This window comes from Nerophis lumbriciformis, linkage group LG31, assembly GCF_033978685.3.
Source record: "Nerophis lumbriciformis linkage group LG31, RoL_Nlum_v2.1, whole genome shotgun sequence".
Taxonomy (NCBI): Eukaryota; Metazoa; Chordata; class Actinopteri; order Syngnathiformes; family Syngnathidae; genus Nerophis; species Nerophis lumbriciformis.
In genome coordinates this window covers 30,362,878-30,378,290 of record NC_084578.2, presented here as the reverse complement: position 1 = coordinate 30,378,290, position 15,413 = coordinate 30,362,878, and the positions used below count along the sequence as shown (strand labels likewise).

General features: G+C 36.8%; 1 protein-coding gene across 1 annotated transcript in view; it reads left to right on the top strand.

Annotated features, from left to right (window-relative positions):
• The window catches only part of ccdc93 (CCC complex scaffolding subunit CCDC93), a 28,572-nt gene extending 15,165 nt beyond the window's left edge, over positions 1–13,407 (top strand). The window contains exons 11-23 of the mRNA XM_061926255.1: positions 238–324; positions 1,785–1,901; positions 2,289–2,351; positions 2,616–2,689; positions 3,819–3,900; positions 3,973–4,047; positions 4,339–4,410; positions 6,884–6,992; positions 7,086–7,168; positions 7,276–7,313; positions 10,358–10,442; positions 10,565–10,678; positions 12,809–13,407. Coding sequence (XP_061782239.1) covers positions 238–324; positions 1,785–1,901; positions 2,289–2,351; positions 2,616–2,689; positions 3,819–3,900; positions 3,973–4,047; positions 4,339–4,410; positions 6,884–6,992; positions 7,086–7,168; positions 7,276–7,313; positions 10,358–10,442; positions 10,565–10,678; positions 12,809–12,865 — 1,056 coding nt within the window. The 3' untranslated portion in view covers positions 12,866–13,407. The remainder of the gene's footprint in view (positions 1–237; positions 325–1,784; positions 1,902–2,288; positions 2,352–2,615; positions 2,690–3,818; positions 3,901–3,972; positions 4,048–4,338; positions 4,411–6,883; positions 6,993–7,085; positions 7,169–7,275; positions 7,314–10,357; positions 10,443–10,564; positions 10,679–12,808) is intronic.
• The last annotated feature ends 2,006 nt before the right edge of the window (positions 13,408–15,413 follow it).

The window sequence follows — 15,413 nt, the reverse complement described above, 5'->3', positions numbered from 1 at the left end:
TTTTGAGGAGGTATACTATAAGTTCTTTACTAATTAGGTCAGTTACTTATGTTTAACGTGTCCTTAGTGGTCCCTTCCTTTCTCTTAAGTACTTTTTTCCAGATTGACACACACAGTACAGATGTACTTGCCAGGCAGTGGCTTTTTTACCAAATTATTATCATTATTTCCAATAAAACTACATAGTTTAATATGATTTGTACAGGTGTGAGTTTTTAACAAGTCTTTATCTTTCAGGGCCAACTGACTGCCAGCACACTTGGTCATATAGTTGGACAACAGTCTGAGGAGATCAAACTCATCGCTTCTGAGTATGCTGTGAAGGTGTGTAACTGAGACCTAAATCTTTAACGTATACACTGGATATAAGTACTTTATACAGAGCGGCCAACTCTTCCGGATTCTGCAAGAGACTCTCCAAAATTGCCATGGTCTACCGACATCCCGACTGAAGTTAAAAACCTCCAAGATTGTGATGGTTTGTGTGAGAATGGAATACTTTAGCTTCTGGTTGAAAGGATGACGCGGTGGTCGATCTGCAATCTCTTTATAGAAAAATAACATCCGCAATCTTGTTCTCTACATTCAGCCGTCTTCTCTTACTTGGACCTACACAGAGACTCCCGCTCCCACTCTCTTTGTCTTGCCTTCCTCACTTGCTCATCCAATCACCGGTCAGGACTTAGCTTGTACACATTCACGGCCTCACAGACAGTCGGAAATTACAGAACTCTGAAAGGAGAACTGCACTTTTTTGGGGAATTTTGCAGATCATTCACAATCCCTGTATGGGGCAAGCAAACGTATGTTTTTTTGTGTATGCATTCTAATTTGTAAATAAATGCAAGACTTTCGTCAATGCTTTGCACCTCCCCTGTTCCACATGCAGTATATTAAGGGACTTCCAGATTGTTCAGCCAAAGTAGTGACAACTACACGGCTTTCCGTTGGTGTGATTCCTCTGTCTAGCCATTCGAGAGCTCATTTTTTTTGCCATTCATCTTCCCAGATGTTGGTTCTTGTTACTTGTTTGTTTGACTGAAAGGGGTAGGATTGTCTGCACAAAACTGGCCCTTGATCGGAGCCTGTGGTGGGGTAGGTACTACATAGCCATACAAGGGGTGTCTGATGTCTGTCGCCTGTGTTCTCCATTCATCTTGAGCGATACCTAGTCATCTAAGGTGTGGTGGGCAGATGCTGATTGACACACAGAGACCCGGTACAGTTGTTTTTTTGAAGCTTTCCCGTGATGATGTGGCAGCTGTCATTTAGGGCTATGTCGAACAGTTTTGGTATATGACATGATCCATATTCATTAAAGCAAGAGATGATAACAGATTTTTGCGTATCTTAGCTTGTCAGCTATTAGTACTATTAGCATTTTCATTCTGTTGCTTTTAACATTACTTCAGTCATGCATTCAAGCAAGTTTTGCAACCGGAAGAAGTGACGCCTCATTGATAATAAACATGGCTACAGGGGAACGAAGGATCAAACTTTTAAATCGAGAAAGAACTCCTGACATAGAAGCTAAAAAACAAATCAAGACACATCCACATTGCTATTGCAAAAAATAAAATATATATATATATTGTAAGGACTACAGTTATACAGTGATATCTAAAGTAATCACGTAATGTAATATTAAGATGTAAGTCTTGACATCCTCTAATAATTAATGGTTGTAATTTTATTAATTACAAACATGAGTTCTGGTTGGGCCGCAATCATACAAAACTACTTACTTATAAAATCCTGCTTGTTGGATTTCTCTGTTTTCATAGCACCTGGAGATATCCTCCGAGGACTTTACGGAGCGCTATGGCCCATTGCACCAGCACCTCCGAGCTGTAGCCTCTCTCAACAAACAGATGCAGCAGAAGAAGAACCAACTTGGGGAGGTTAGTAGTTCACGTTAGTTGAGTTGACTAATTAGGAGCTACAATAATCTTCATTACCTGTGACTGTACAGAAAAATACTGTTGATGTCGGAACAAATTTGGATAATAAAACAAATAAGGGAACATTCATTTGTATGAAATGGAGCCTGGCCAAGAACAGTACTTTTCATTTTAAGATTGGATAAGTGTAATCCCCTGAATAATACATAAATAATAATTGACAACCCTCAATTCAATAAATATCTGGCACCATCTGTTGTAATTTGGTATGTTTATAAAAGCATCTCAATTGTGTTTGTGCATTAATTTCTTATGTATTTGCTAACTATTAGCTGTTTGTGTATGTCTGTTTGTGTTGAATAAAATGTGTTGTCTTTGTGTTAATAGCTACAAACCAATCATGCAGAAGTAAAGAAAGGTTGTAACAAGGCGAAGAAAAAGTTGCTCGAGGTAAGAAAAAAACAGCTATTTATGCAAAAAAATGAATTGTAACCGGTTCCCTTCTTTTTTTGTTGTTTTTGGCAAATCTCCATACAACGCTAAAACTGTGACAATTCTGTTTGAATTAAATTATAATGAAACCTGTTGTCAACAACCCTAAAACATCACTTCACTAAAGAAACGCTTATAATTTTCAAAAATGTTTTCTTTTTTTCTTTTTTCTTTTTTCTTTTTCTTTTCCTATTTTTCTGTCTCCCTTCATGTGTATTGCAGGCAACAGAGCAATCTGAGAGACTGAAAAAGGAACTGATTCATTTTCAGGACATCGAAGGTCAAGCTGACTGCAGGTTATTGATGATGATGATGATTATGAGTAGTTCTCTTTCAAGTGTAGGAAGGGCTGACAAACACAGACACAAAACCGCGCTGTAATCACTCTACAGATATCGACACAAACAGGTGCACGCATTCACGTGCGCAGCGTAGCCGCCGGCTAATGCAGTCACTCCGTCACGCGCCATACAAATAGCTGGTGACATACTGTAAATGCCACCATGTAGAAACGGAAATGATGAGGCACTACTTTGTTTATTAAAATGTATACCTCGGTTTTGTTAGTGTTTTATTCCAAGAGGTCAGACGAAAACCAAATTAAATTAAAACTAAAGCAGGTTTTCCCATAAGAATTTATGTAAATCCAATAAATCTGTTCTAGACACCAAAAATATGAACACTTAACATATTTTAAATGCTCATGTAACATTTACACTTGTGTGTAAGGGGTAGAAATATTACTGCAAAGTAGCCTGTCCAAACTAGGGGTGGGTGATATGGCATAAAATGTATACAGCAATATATATTGCAGCCTGTTTTGGTAATGCGATATATTATTTGGCATATTATTTATACTAAAACCATTTGAAAACATGTTCCAAAAGCTCATTTGGCTGCTGACGTAACGTATTGCGTAATGTTTTTGCTTTCGGATGTGTACCGGTATGTATACTTGCTCTGTGTTAGTTGCATTATTCTCTTTCTATAGGCTTATTAGTCTATTTGCTATTATTTGTGTTCATAGCTACTTACTCTCCGATGTGATGCGATCCTAGTTGGACTTATGTTCAAATGTACAAAAAACGTATTCTGTTGTTTCACTACCGTACCTTCAACGTAGATTAGCGCTAAGAATGGCTTCTTGTCTCCTCCTGCTCGCTCTTGTCGAGTGTGTCAAAAACTGAGCAAATCCTCGTTCTCTAGTGAAAATGAGATTTGTAAGATTTTTATTGCATTTTTTGCAGCTATTAAAGAAAGGATGAGTAATTTGGAAGCAGCTAGCCAGCCTGGCTACCGGTAAACAGTAAAACCTAAGCACCGACCAAAGTAATTGTCATTCGACTAATCGCGATAGCACTAGTAGTTTGACAATGACATTGTATTTTTATTCAAGCACAGTAAATGTATTTTTCTATTTAACAGCATGTTGGAGAAGCTGAGGGATCTGGTAACAATGAATGACACTTTGAAAGTGCAAGAGCAGGAGTTCCGTACACACTGCAGAGTAAGTCTGCTATTGTCCCTCATTCCTGTCGTGCCTCGCTTCATTTTGTCTTTGTCTTAATGCTACCTCCAGGATGAGATGGCCCTCCTGCAACAGAGCATTGAGGAGTTGAAGACTGCATCTGGGCAGGGTACAGAGGAGGAGAAGGTATTCAGTGGATGATGTCGGGGTTGAGGGCACGTTGGGAACTGTCCCTGACAAGCTTACCTCAAGTTTAGGCAAAATGTACTCTAAAGCCACACTGTAATGCACAAATGTTTGGAAATGTTGTTCCAATTTACAGTCTATTATTACTTTTGTCCGACTTATAGAAAATGTTGTAAAAGCTGACATCACAGGATTTTTTCTAGATGTGTCTGCTTGTTTTTATCTGAAAAGTCTCTGAAACAAAGACAATCAGATGATCAGTTTTTCAGTGCATCATTTGTCATCCTCTAGGAAAGGAATCAATTGATACACAAACAATATAATACAGACAGAGACAAACTACAAAAGATCCGGCTGCTCATGGTAAGTAGAAATTTTAAATTTCCGGAAATTGTGTGTCAATTTACAAATGCGTTTGAAGTATATACTGTACCGGTATACATACTGTATGTGTAGGCACACAGGCTGGAAATTGTACCCTCCAGACAATTAGTATTACCGTTTAAAATTAAAATGATTGAAAAACTGTGATTGATAAATTAGCTTAAATGCTAAAATGAAAACAAGAAACATTACCGTCTTTCCCCATTAAGAAACAACATACCCCAATCTAAACATATGTAAACGCATTGTGCTATGAGGAACTAAGCTATTTAATTGTGCACATTAAACCTACAAACTTTGGTGTCTAGCACAGAGTGATCGCTATATACTCAGAGAAATACAGACAAAGTATTTTTACGGTGCTTCAAGGACCGATGAACAAAGTAGGACGCCACAACACCCGCCAAAAATAATAAATAATAGATGTTATTTGCTACGCACTTTTAGTTTAGATACATCTTAAAGTGCTAGAGTACAAACCGATATTTAAAACCATAAAAGCTGAGCAATTAAAACAGATCAAATAGGACTAAAACACTATCGGTGAAACATAAGAAACACAAAACATGCACAATAGTGGATTTTCTAACAGTATCTATAACAGTGGTTCTTAACCTGGGTTCGATCAAACTCTAGGGGTGCGGTGAGTCGGCCTCAGGGGTTCGGCGGAGCCTCCGCCACGGAGGTAAAGACACGTCCTACTTATCGTGTAAATAAAAACTTCTCCCTATCGGCGTATTATGGATACCCCCAACAACTGATTTGCAGGTTTTTTGATTGATTGATTGAAACTTTTACTAGTAGATTGCAAAGGAAGAGAATACGTTATATGAAACAGTACAGTTTACACAGTACAGTACATATTCCGTACAATTGACCACTAAATGGTAACACCCGAATACGTTTTTCAACTTGTTTAAGTCGGGTCCACGTTAATCAATTCACGGTAATGTGTGTGTAAGGTGTGTAATTTGTTGTGAGTTCATGCACTGTGTTGGTTTTGTTCTTTGAACAAGGTGATGTTCATGCACAGTTCATTTTGTGCACCAGTAAAAAAACCATAACTTTTTCTTGAATTGAAAAAACATTTTATTTTTCACGAAAGAAGGGTTCGGTGAATGCGCATATGAAACTGGTGGGGTTTGGTACCTCCAACAAGGTTAAGAACCAGTGATCTATAAGTACTTTGTGAGCACATTCTACAGACTGCGATAATGGTGATTATTTTGGTCATGATAACCATGATATGAAATTGTAAAATCGTTACATCCCTCTAACAAAGTAAACAAACCTACAAATAAAATGGACTCTAAACCTATGTTAGCAAAACTTTTACTTAAATAAATATTGAACATCCTGAAGTTCAGTTTTTCCCCAGTTGGAAAAATTGGGTCGGATGGTTTTTGTTGTCTTTTTTTTTTTTTTTTTTTGCCATCATTTTCCAACTAATTCGGTTATACCCGCTCGTTTGTCCGTGTTGATGGGCTAATGTTGCTCATTGGGTTTGAAGCCAAAATATTCCCATACTGGGAAATTTAGTTTTGCAATTATCGTTTTTCCTCCTCATTTTTGTTACTTTGCGGCGCTTCTCACTAGCGAGCCATGACTACCGAGGCTCTGTCCGGGAATCTTGTGTGTGTAAGCTAGCGATGCCACTTCCACCCACTGAGACAAAGATTGTGGATGACTGACAAGAGGGTTTACTCCGTTCATTTAATTCTGCTATAGTATAAACGCACCCAGGTGCTCCGGGCGATGCACAGAGTGAAAACAAACACACATGAACATGGCAATTAATCAATGTTGGTAAAGTTATCAAGTTAATTTTCATTTATTGTTTGATTAATTGATTTATTTACCAACCCAGGCCTAATCGACTCATTATGCTTCAGCATGGTGCGGACTAGCAGGGCTGCAGTACAACTGCTTCACCAAGTTAGCTACCTCCACAGTCTGTCATGTTTTTGAATTTTTTTTTTTCTTTAATTCAATGAACATCATCCACTTAACAGTGTCCTTCACACTCCCTTTTTTCCTTCCCATGGTTGAAAAAAGAAAGGTTATGTCCATCCGTAGCTAAAGACTATTGTTAGCTAGTAAGGCCAGATGTTTGATCTGGCGGGGCTCACTGTGACAATAACTACACCAACTAGCGTAACGAACAAAGATCGTAACCAAACATTTTTGCTCGGAATCCAAAGCATAACAATTAGCCAAGAGACCGCTCGTATCCTGGAAAACGCATAAGCTATGGCCAACATATCCCAAGGTAAAATTGTACTAGAAATAAATAAAAAAATTCACACTGTTCAATTTATTAATGTTGTACTTACCTACATTAATTCACTTTCCTAAACTTAAACCTGGTCAAAAATAATGGTATATACGTAATTTATTTTTGTTCAATAATTGTTTTTATTGGCTTAGTAGTACTTGTCTTGTCAATGTTTAGGCTCGGAGGAATCGTGAGGTTGCCATTTTGCAGAGAAAAATTGACGAAGTGCCGAGTCGTGCAGAACTAACACAGTACCAGAAGAGATTCGTTGAACTGTATAGTCAAGGTAGGTCTTCCTAAAAAAATAAAACGTATACAGTCAAAGGGATCCCTAAACAAATTGAACAAATATTTATCTGAATTGTATTTATTTTTTCAGTTTCTGCCACACACAAAGAGACCAAACAGTTCTTCACACTGTATAATACCTTAGATGACAAAAAAGTTTACCTTGAGAAGGAGGTAAGCATTCTCAGCAGTCGTTTGTTTTTGTTTGTTTGTTTTTTTTCTCCACATTTTTCTCCCTTTTTACCTGTTACATGTTAATGAGAAATATTTTTCCACTTAAGGTAAATTTGCTGAACTCCATTCATGACAACTTCCAACAGTAAGTGCATTTCACTTTAATTGTATTTAATGTTACTACCTGTGGTAGGATACACTTACCATACACTTAATTAGGCACAACTTAAAGGTAGCAGGTTGGACCTCCCCTATTATCACACAACTACGTGAACCAGGGATGTCCAAACTATGGCCCACGGGTAATGTGCCGGCCATAGCATCTTAAATCTGACTCACAGGATGTTTCTAAGACTATGTGTACACTGCAGGCCTAAGTGTTTTTCCCACCTGACTGTTTACACTAAAAGTAAAATGTTTATCAGACTCCAGTATAAGCGCGCACAGGCCTCGTCGTCACTTGATTGCGTTGTTCGATAAAGTGAAACCAATGCAAGTTGACCGAATTCTGTAAATGAACAAGAAAATCGCTACTAGTACTACCACAAAACAAAATAAAAGTCACCACGCCTTAAAAATGTTTTCTTTACTTGAAAATATGTTAAAGTAATAAATTGTATAAATGAATACATGTACCGGTAGTGTAGAAGCAACACGGACATCAGCGTGGGTCTACGTTTGTTTTATTTTTCAATTTACTTATGTAAACAACTTACGCAATGTACGTAACATGTAAGTAAATACAGGACAGCGTAAACATCAATTCCGGTCCTTCAACAATCGTGTGTGTATATGTGTATGTATATATATATATGTGTGTGTGTGTGTATATATATATATATATATATATATATATATATATATATATATATATATATATATATATATATGTATATATATATATATGTATATGTGTATATATATATATATATATATATATATATTCAAATCTCCTGACGATTGAGGGTACCCCCCTCATGAAACAGGCCTGTAGAGATGAAATAGTCTTGTGATTTTTTTTTCCCCACACATACATATATTGCGCTCTACTACGGTATCGAGCACTATTTTTTGGATAACCTTATTAAGACATATATGTATATATATATATATATATATATATATATATATATATACAGGTAAAAGCCAGTAAATTAGAATATTTTGAAAAACTTGATTTATTTCAGTAATTGCATTCAAAAGGTGTAACTTGTACATTATATTTATTCATTGCACACAGACTGATGCATTCAAATGTTTATTTCATTTAATTTTGATGATTTGAAGTGGCAACAAATGAAAATCCAAAATTCCGTGTGTCACAAAATTAGAATATTACTTAAGGCTAATACAAAAAAGGGATTTTTAGAAATGTTGGCCAACTGAAAAGTATGAAAATGCAAAATATGAGCATGTGCAATACTCAATACTTGGTTGGAGCTCCTTTTGCCTCAATTACTGCGTTAATGCGGCGTGGCATGGAGTCGATGAGTTTCTGGCACTGCTCAGGTGTTATGAGAGCCCAGGTTGCTCTGATAGTGGCCTTCAACTCTTCTGCGTTTTTGGGTCTGGCATTCTGCATCTTCCTTTTCACAATACCCCACAGATTTTCTATGGGGCTAAGGTCAGGGGAGTTGGCGGGCCAATTTAGAACAGAAATGCCATGGTCCGTAAACCAGGCACGGGTAGATTTTGCGCTGTGTGCAGGCGCCAAGTCCTGTTGGAACTTGAAATCTCCATCTCCATAGAGCAGGTCAGCAGCAGGAAGCATGAAGTGCTCTAAAACTTGCTGGTAGACGGCTGCGTTGACTCTGGATCTCAGGAAACAGAGTGGACCGACACCAGCAGATGACATGGCACCCCAAACCATCACTGATGGTGGAAACTTTACACTAGACTTCAGGCAACGTGGATCCTGTGCCTCTCCTGTCTTCCTCCAGACTCTGGGACCTCGATTTCCAAAGAAAATGCAAAATTTGCATGGTTGGGTGATGGTTTGGGGTGCCATGTCATCTGCTGGTGTCGGTCCACTCTGTTTCCTGAGATCCAGGGTCAACGCAGCCGTCTACCAGCGGCTTTACTTTGAGCTCCCCCCGGATGGCAGAGCTTCTCACCCTATCTCTAAGGGAGAGCCCCGCCACCCGGCGGAGGAAACTCATTTCGGCCGCTTGTACCCGTGATCTTGTCCTTTCGGTCATGACCCAAAGCTCATGACCATAGGTGAGGATGGGAACGTAGATCGACCGGTAAATTGAGAGCTTTGCCTTCCGGCTCAGCTCCTTCTTCACCACAACGGACCGATACAGCGTCCGCATTACTGAAGACGCCGCACCGATCCGCCTGTCGATCTCACGATCCACTCTTCCCTCACTCGTGAACAAGACTCCGAGGTACTTGAACTCCTCCACTTGGGGCAAGATCTCCTCCCCAACCCGGAGATGGCACTCCACCCTTTTCCGGCCACTTCAAATCATCAAAATTAAATGAAATAAACATTTGAATGCATCAGTCTGTGTGCAATGAATAAATATAATGTACAAGTTACACCTTTTGAATACAATTACTGAAATAAATCAAGTTTTTCAAAATATTCTAATTTACTGGCTTTTACCTATATATATATATATGTGTATATATATATATATGTGTATATATATATATATGTGTATATATATATATATGTGTATATATATGTGTATATATATATGTATATATATATATATAGAGAGAGAGAGAAAATTTGGACACACCTTCTCATTCAATGCTTTTTCTTTATTTTCATGACTATTTACATTGTAGATTGTCACTGAAGGCATCAAAACTATGAATGAACACATGTGGAGTTATGTACTTAACAAAAAAAGGTGAAAAACTGAAAACATGTTCTAGTTTCTTCAAAACAGCCACCCTTTGCTCTGATTACTGCTTTGCACACTCATGGCATTCTCTCCATGAGCTTCAAGAGGTAGTCACCTGAAATGGTTTTCAATGGTGTCAATATATCTTCAGTTACAATCTACAATGTAAATAGTCATGGTGTGTCCAAACTTTTGGCCTGTACTGTATGTATATATATATATATATATATATATATATATATATATATATATGTGTATATATATATATATATATATATATATATAATCGCAATTTTTATGTATTATTGATTATCTGTATATTTTTGTCCAGGGCCATGTCATCCTCAGCAGATAAGGAACAGTTCCTCAGACAAATGGAGCAGATTGTGGAGGGAATCAAACAGAGTCGCATCAAGGTACGGCTACTCCGTTAGAGGTTTAACCAGGTCTAAACCTATCTCTCCTGGTGCTGCATCTTTTTGTGTCGTGTGGAATAAAATCAGTAAATATGAGATGTACACTTCCTGTTTGCATGCAGATGGAAAAGAAGAAGCAGGAGAACAAAATGAGGAGAGATCAGCTCAACGACGAGTACCTCGAGCTGCTTGACAAACAGAGACTGTATTTCAAAACTGTCAAAGATTTTAAAGAGGTAATGGATGAATGTCAATTATATTGACTATTTCATTGCTTACACTTCCAGTGGTACCTGGATATGCAGGTCCAAAAAAATCGAATTGTACAAAAACCAAAGCAATTTTTCCCATAAGAAATAATGAAATTAATTTGTTTTAAACATCCAAAAATACTTGCACACAATACATTTTACAGAGAATAATTATAGTTTTATAAGCAGAAAACAATGGGCAATACTTATACCGTAAATGTATAAAAAAAACATTTAATATCACAATGATCTTTTATTGAAGATTTGTTAGCAAAGACAGCGATGGGAGGAGAGAGCCACACCTTTGAGGCCATTCTTTAATTCAAACGTGTTTCTGACCTTCATCAAAGTGCTGGTACCCGTAACTTTCTTTTGCCCCATGGTGGATTATTTTGCAGTCGTACACAATAATAAAACACAGAGATCGTGTCGCCAGCGTGTGGGATTCATGGGTACTGGATTTCGTGGAGTGATGGGCGGGCACACTGACTAGTTTGTTACAAATTATGTCTGGTCGTACAATAACCAAAATTGTGTTTGAAAACTGTAGCAAAATTATTTAAAAAGTTAATTAATCAGAAAACGAATCATACGAAAACCAAGGTTACAAACACTATTTGGGTCTCTATAGTCCCTAAATTGTATTTAAAATGTTTCTACCCACGTCAGAAAATGGGTATGCATAATTAAATAATACCGCCTTCACTGTGGGTTGTGAATATCCGACGTTTTTTTTTCTTTGTATGACAGTATAGTCCTCAAAATCAACAGTGCTATTTAGAGAGGTGGTAATTGTGCTGTTTTTCCTGGTCCTTGAAGTATTTTCTTGGAAGCGTGTCTTTATATCATTGTGTCATAGATATATTGTTATCTATGATTACGCCTGTTGTTTCAGCACATGTAAGCCCAGTTCTAACTAAGAGGAATTACTCAGGTTGTGATGAAGTATTTTCACAAAGGGGTTGTGTTGTAATGGCCGGCTGATGTCCACAGCCTTGACGCTTAGAGAATCCTTCTGGATGTCAGTGTGTTCTGTATTTTAAAATGTCAAGAAATATGTCAATAGTGAATAGAGCTAAACATGTCCTGGACCAAAAGTCACTCCATATTATCTACTGCTCGCTAGTGTTATCAGATCTAAGTTATTGTGTAGAAATATGGAAAAGTACTGACAAAAGTACACTTTATTCATTAACCGTGTTACAAAGATATTAAAATTAAATGACTTGGTGATTTGCAAACAGCTAAAATTGTTTGCTACTCAAGAATGTACAACAATTCTTCTCAACAAATGTATTCAGCAAAGAAGTCAAACAATGTACTAATATGATACAGTTTAAGAAACTGTTCAAACTCAAAATGTTCATGAAGCACTAAGAAGAATCCTGATAAATATCCTGAACCTTCCTGAAAATCATCTTAAAATCACTCAACTATTTATTTGACAACTTTAATTATTGTTTATGTATTTGTTCATTATTGACATACTTATTTGTCTATTTATTTACTTATTTAACCGTCTATTTATGTATTCACTGTTGTGTTACAAATCAAATACAAACAAATGTGTTCAAAACTGCTATGATACGAACAGGGGTAGGATTAAATAAGATATATTTCTTCTTACTCCTTTTTAGACGCGTTGTAATGAGAAACTTGAAATGTGTGAAGTATCATATTGTAATTGTATACATGTTTGAAATAAACACCATAACAGTAAAACCCACTCAAGGCTACTATATTGGATGACAAGTGTTTCATGGTTAGCGGGCTTTAACAATGTTAAAAAAAAAACTTATTTAGAAGGTTATAAACCGTTTTTTTATGCTCTAACTATTAAAGTATTTGATTTATTAGTAATAATTCTACTTTGCGGAAATTTTTTACCAAGGTAATGTACCAATTAACCGCATTAACGAGCGACGACTGTACATGGTTTACTATGGGAAAACTTGCTTTGCGTCACGTATGTTTTGGCCAACAACGTCACTACCGGACTTAATTATGGCCGTTACTCGAAGTACCGCTGTATGTCTCTTTTTTTAAGGTTGATGAAAGCAGAGAAAAATGTTTCTGCAATGTGTGATGAAATGAAGTTTTTTTTTCTTCCTCCAGGAATGTCGCAAGAACGAAATGCTGCTGTCTAAGTTGAGAGCGAAAGGAGCATCTTAGCTGGAAAGGGTTTGTTTCTATAAAAATACTGTGCGTCATCTGTGTAAACTCATTTAATGAGTACTGATCTACCATTCAGTATTTGTTTTTCATGGATCATAGTGTTAAACATGCATATGAACTAAAAACTATTGAGTCATATAAATGAAAAAAAAACACCATACAGTGGATCGCTTTAAGAATGATTCTATTAGTGTTTTCTGTCAATTGTACATTCATGTCACACTCATACTTTACAATGGTCGGGGCCGCTGAATAAGATTTCACCAAGAAGACAAATACAATTAACATGTGTTAGGTCTTGTATTTCAGTCATTAGTGGTAGGATCTCCTACTTCTACTACCCTTTTCAGCTTAACCTTTTTTCTTTTTTTTTTCTTCAAATATTCAACTTGCTCCACAGCATGCTAAATTCTTAGTTGCTGTTTTCATGACACTTCTATGTCCAGAGCTGCAAATTAATAAGTCTCTAACTGTCAGGCTAAAATATTGTCATAAGTGTAAAAATAAGTGACTCTCTAATAAAGTGGAGGATAAAAATGTCGTATCTTATCTTCCCTTTAATTGATGGTGTAGACTGGGGTCAGGTATCATGGGCATTTTCCCCAAATCGATTTGATTCGTAAGGTTCTAAAGCAATTAACCACAATTTAATCTGAGTTACACCTAAATGTTGACAATGTCTCAGATTTGTTGCAAAATACAAATGTACATAGTTTATACTCTTCATCCTAAACAACTTTGGACAGTTTAAGTCTTCTCAAAAAATGCAATATTGAAATAAGCTTGAAGTGAAAGTGAACTTTTACAGATATGTCCCTCGCCACATGGCGCTTTAACTATTGTGGCAATTAAAAAAAATATTTGACCATTTTTTGATCCTTACAGAAACATTTTCAAGCATTAAAATAGCTAGATAAAAAAATAAATCTAAACTACAGAAAAGACAAAACCAATCAGAGAAATCTGTTCAGTATCGTGGCCACTGATTGGCTCAGTCTCAGGCACACGGGAGTCAAACGTTTTGTTTTTTTTCGTGGGTCACTTCGCAATCACGGGAGCTTTGTGATACCAATCAGGATTTCGCCATGTTCCAATCACGCAAATTATGTGCGACCTCACAGCCCAATCCCCACCTTTTGGCCAATCGAATTTGTTCCATCAGCACCTGAACGCGACTGTCTAACCAATCAAATGTCTCCCTGCAGCTTTTTGAAAATGCTGCAGCAAAAAGAGGTATTTTATTGAGGCTGCCAACATCCCTGAGGGACTGATTATTTGAGTATTGCCATTGTTTACCAACTGACTTCTGATTTCAAAGCAAGTTTTTCACCAAAGTGGCAAGCAGATGTTTAAGCTCATGTAGAATTTGATTTAAAAAGGCTTTTGATTCCAAAAGAAAAGCTTGGAATAGCTGGTTGTGTCAAATAATATCAAATTAAGAACTGCATTTACAAAAATAAATGTATTCCATTTTGGACAAAATGTGAAATAAGTGAAGCGTGGTGAATACTTTCTGCACTGTAAATGTATACTGAATTGCCTCATAATTTTATCACGCAATTGCCTAAGTATTTGATCATTATCCATCCATCCATCCATTTTCTACCGCTTGTCCCTTTTTAAATACACTGTAAAAAAAAAAACAACAACTGTAGATTGTGCGGGAAAACCGGCAGCTCAGTCGCCAAAACTGTGTTTTTACAGCATATTACTGTACATTTAAAAACGCTACCGCTGTTTTTTACGGTACAAAATCTGCTAAATTTAGCTGCCAATTTTTAACCGTGAAATCTATTGTCCTTTTTCCAGTGTACAATTAGATGGGTAACTTGCTTGAAATCATAAGTCAAGCAGATATTTAAGTATTTATTTTTATTTGAACAAAAACATGTATGATAATATACTTGTTGCCCTATTGGATATTAAAGTTTAAAATATGTGCTTTTTCATGCAGTGCACATTTTGTTTTGTCAAAATGGAAAGAACGAATGCATTTAGTCAGAAAAAGTCAAGTGCTTTATTGACTCATATTATTTCAAGGCTTTTGTGTGGCATAAAAAAAATGTGGCAGGCTAGATCTGGTTCCTGTGCCTTGAGTTTGACACCTGTAGAGTCAAGGGAATAAAGGAAGGAAGAAAAAATTAAGTATCCATAACAGTACTGTTGAATTCCGGAAGGAATTCGTTTCAAAAGTTTTTTTAGGGGCCACATTTCCAGAAAGCTAAGGACGGTGGTGGACCTCTTCCTTCACTATGAGTCTTGTAGTGTATATTCTGAAGAATAAGCATCCACTACTGTGGACATTTGCTCTGCTGTTTTTAAGGACCTTATGCAAAAATGGTAGTCAAAGATGACAGAACTTTAGTGTTTTTAAGAATCTGCTGCAAAAATGTGAGTCTCTCACAAGTTTTTTTAACTGAACTTTAGATGAATAACCCAAATGATGAAAATGACTACTGACTGGATCTGAAGCAAACGAGCTACAGCAACACCTTAGTGACATTAATCCTATTGCAAAAAAAAAATGTAATCACCAAAAAGGAGA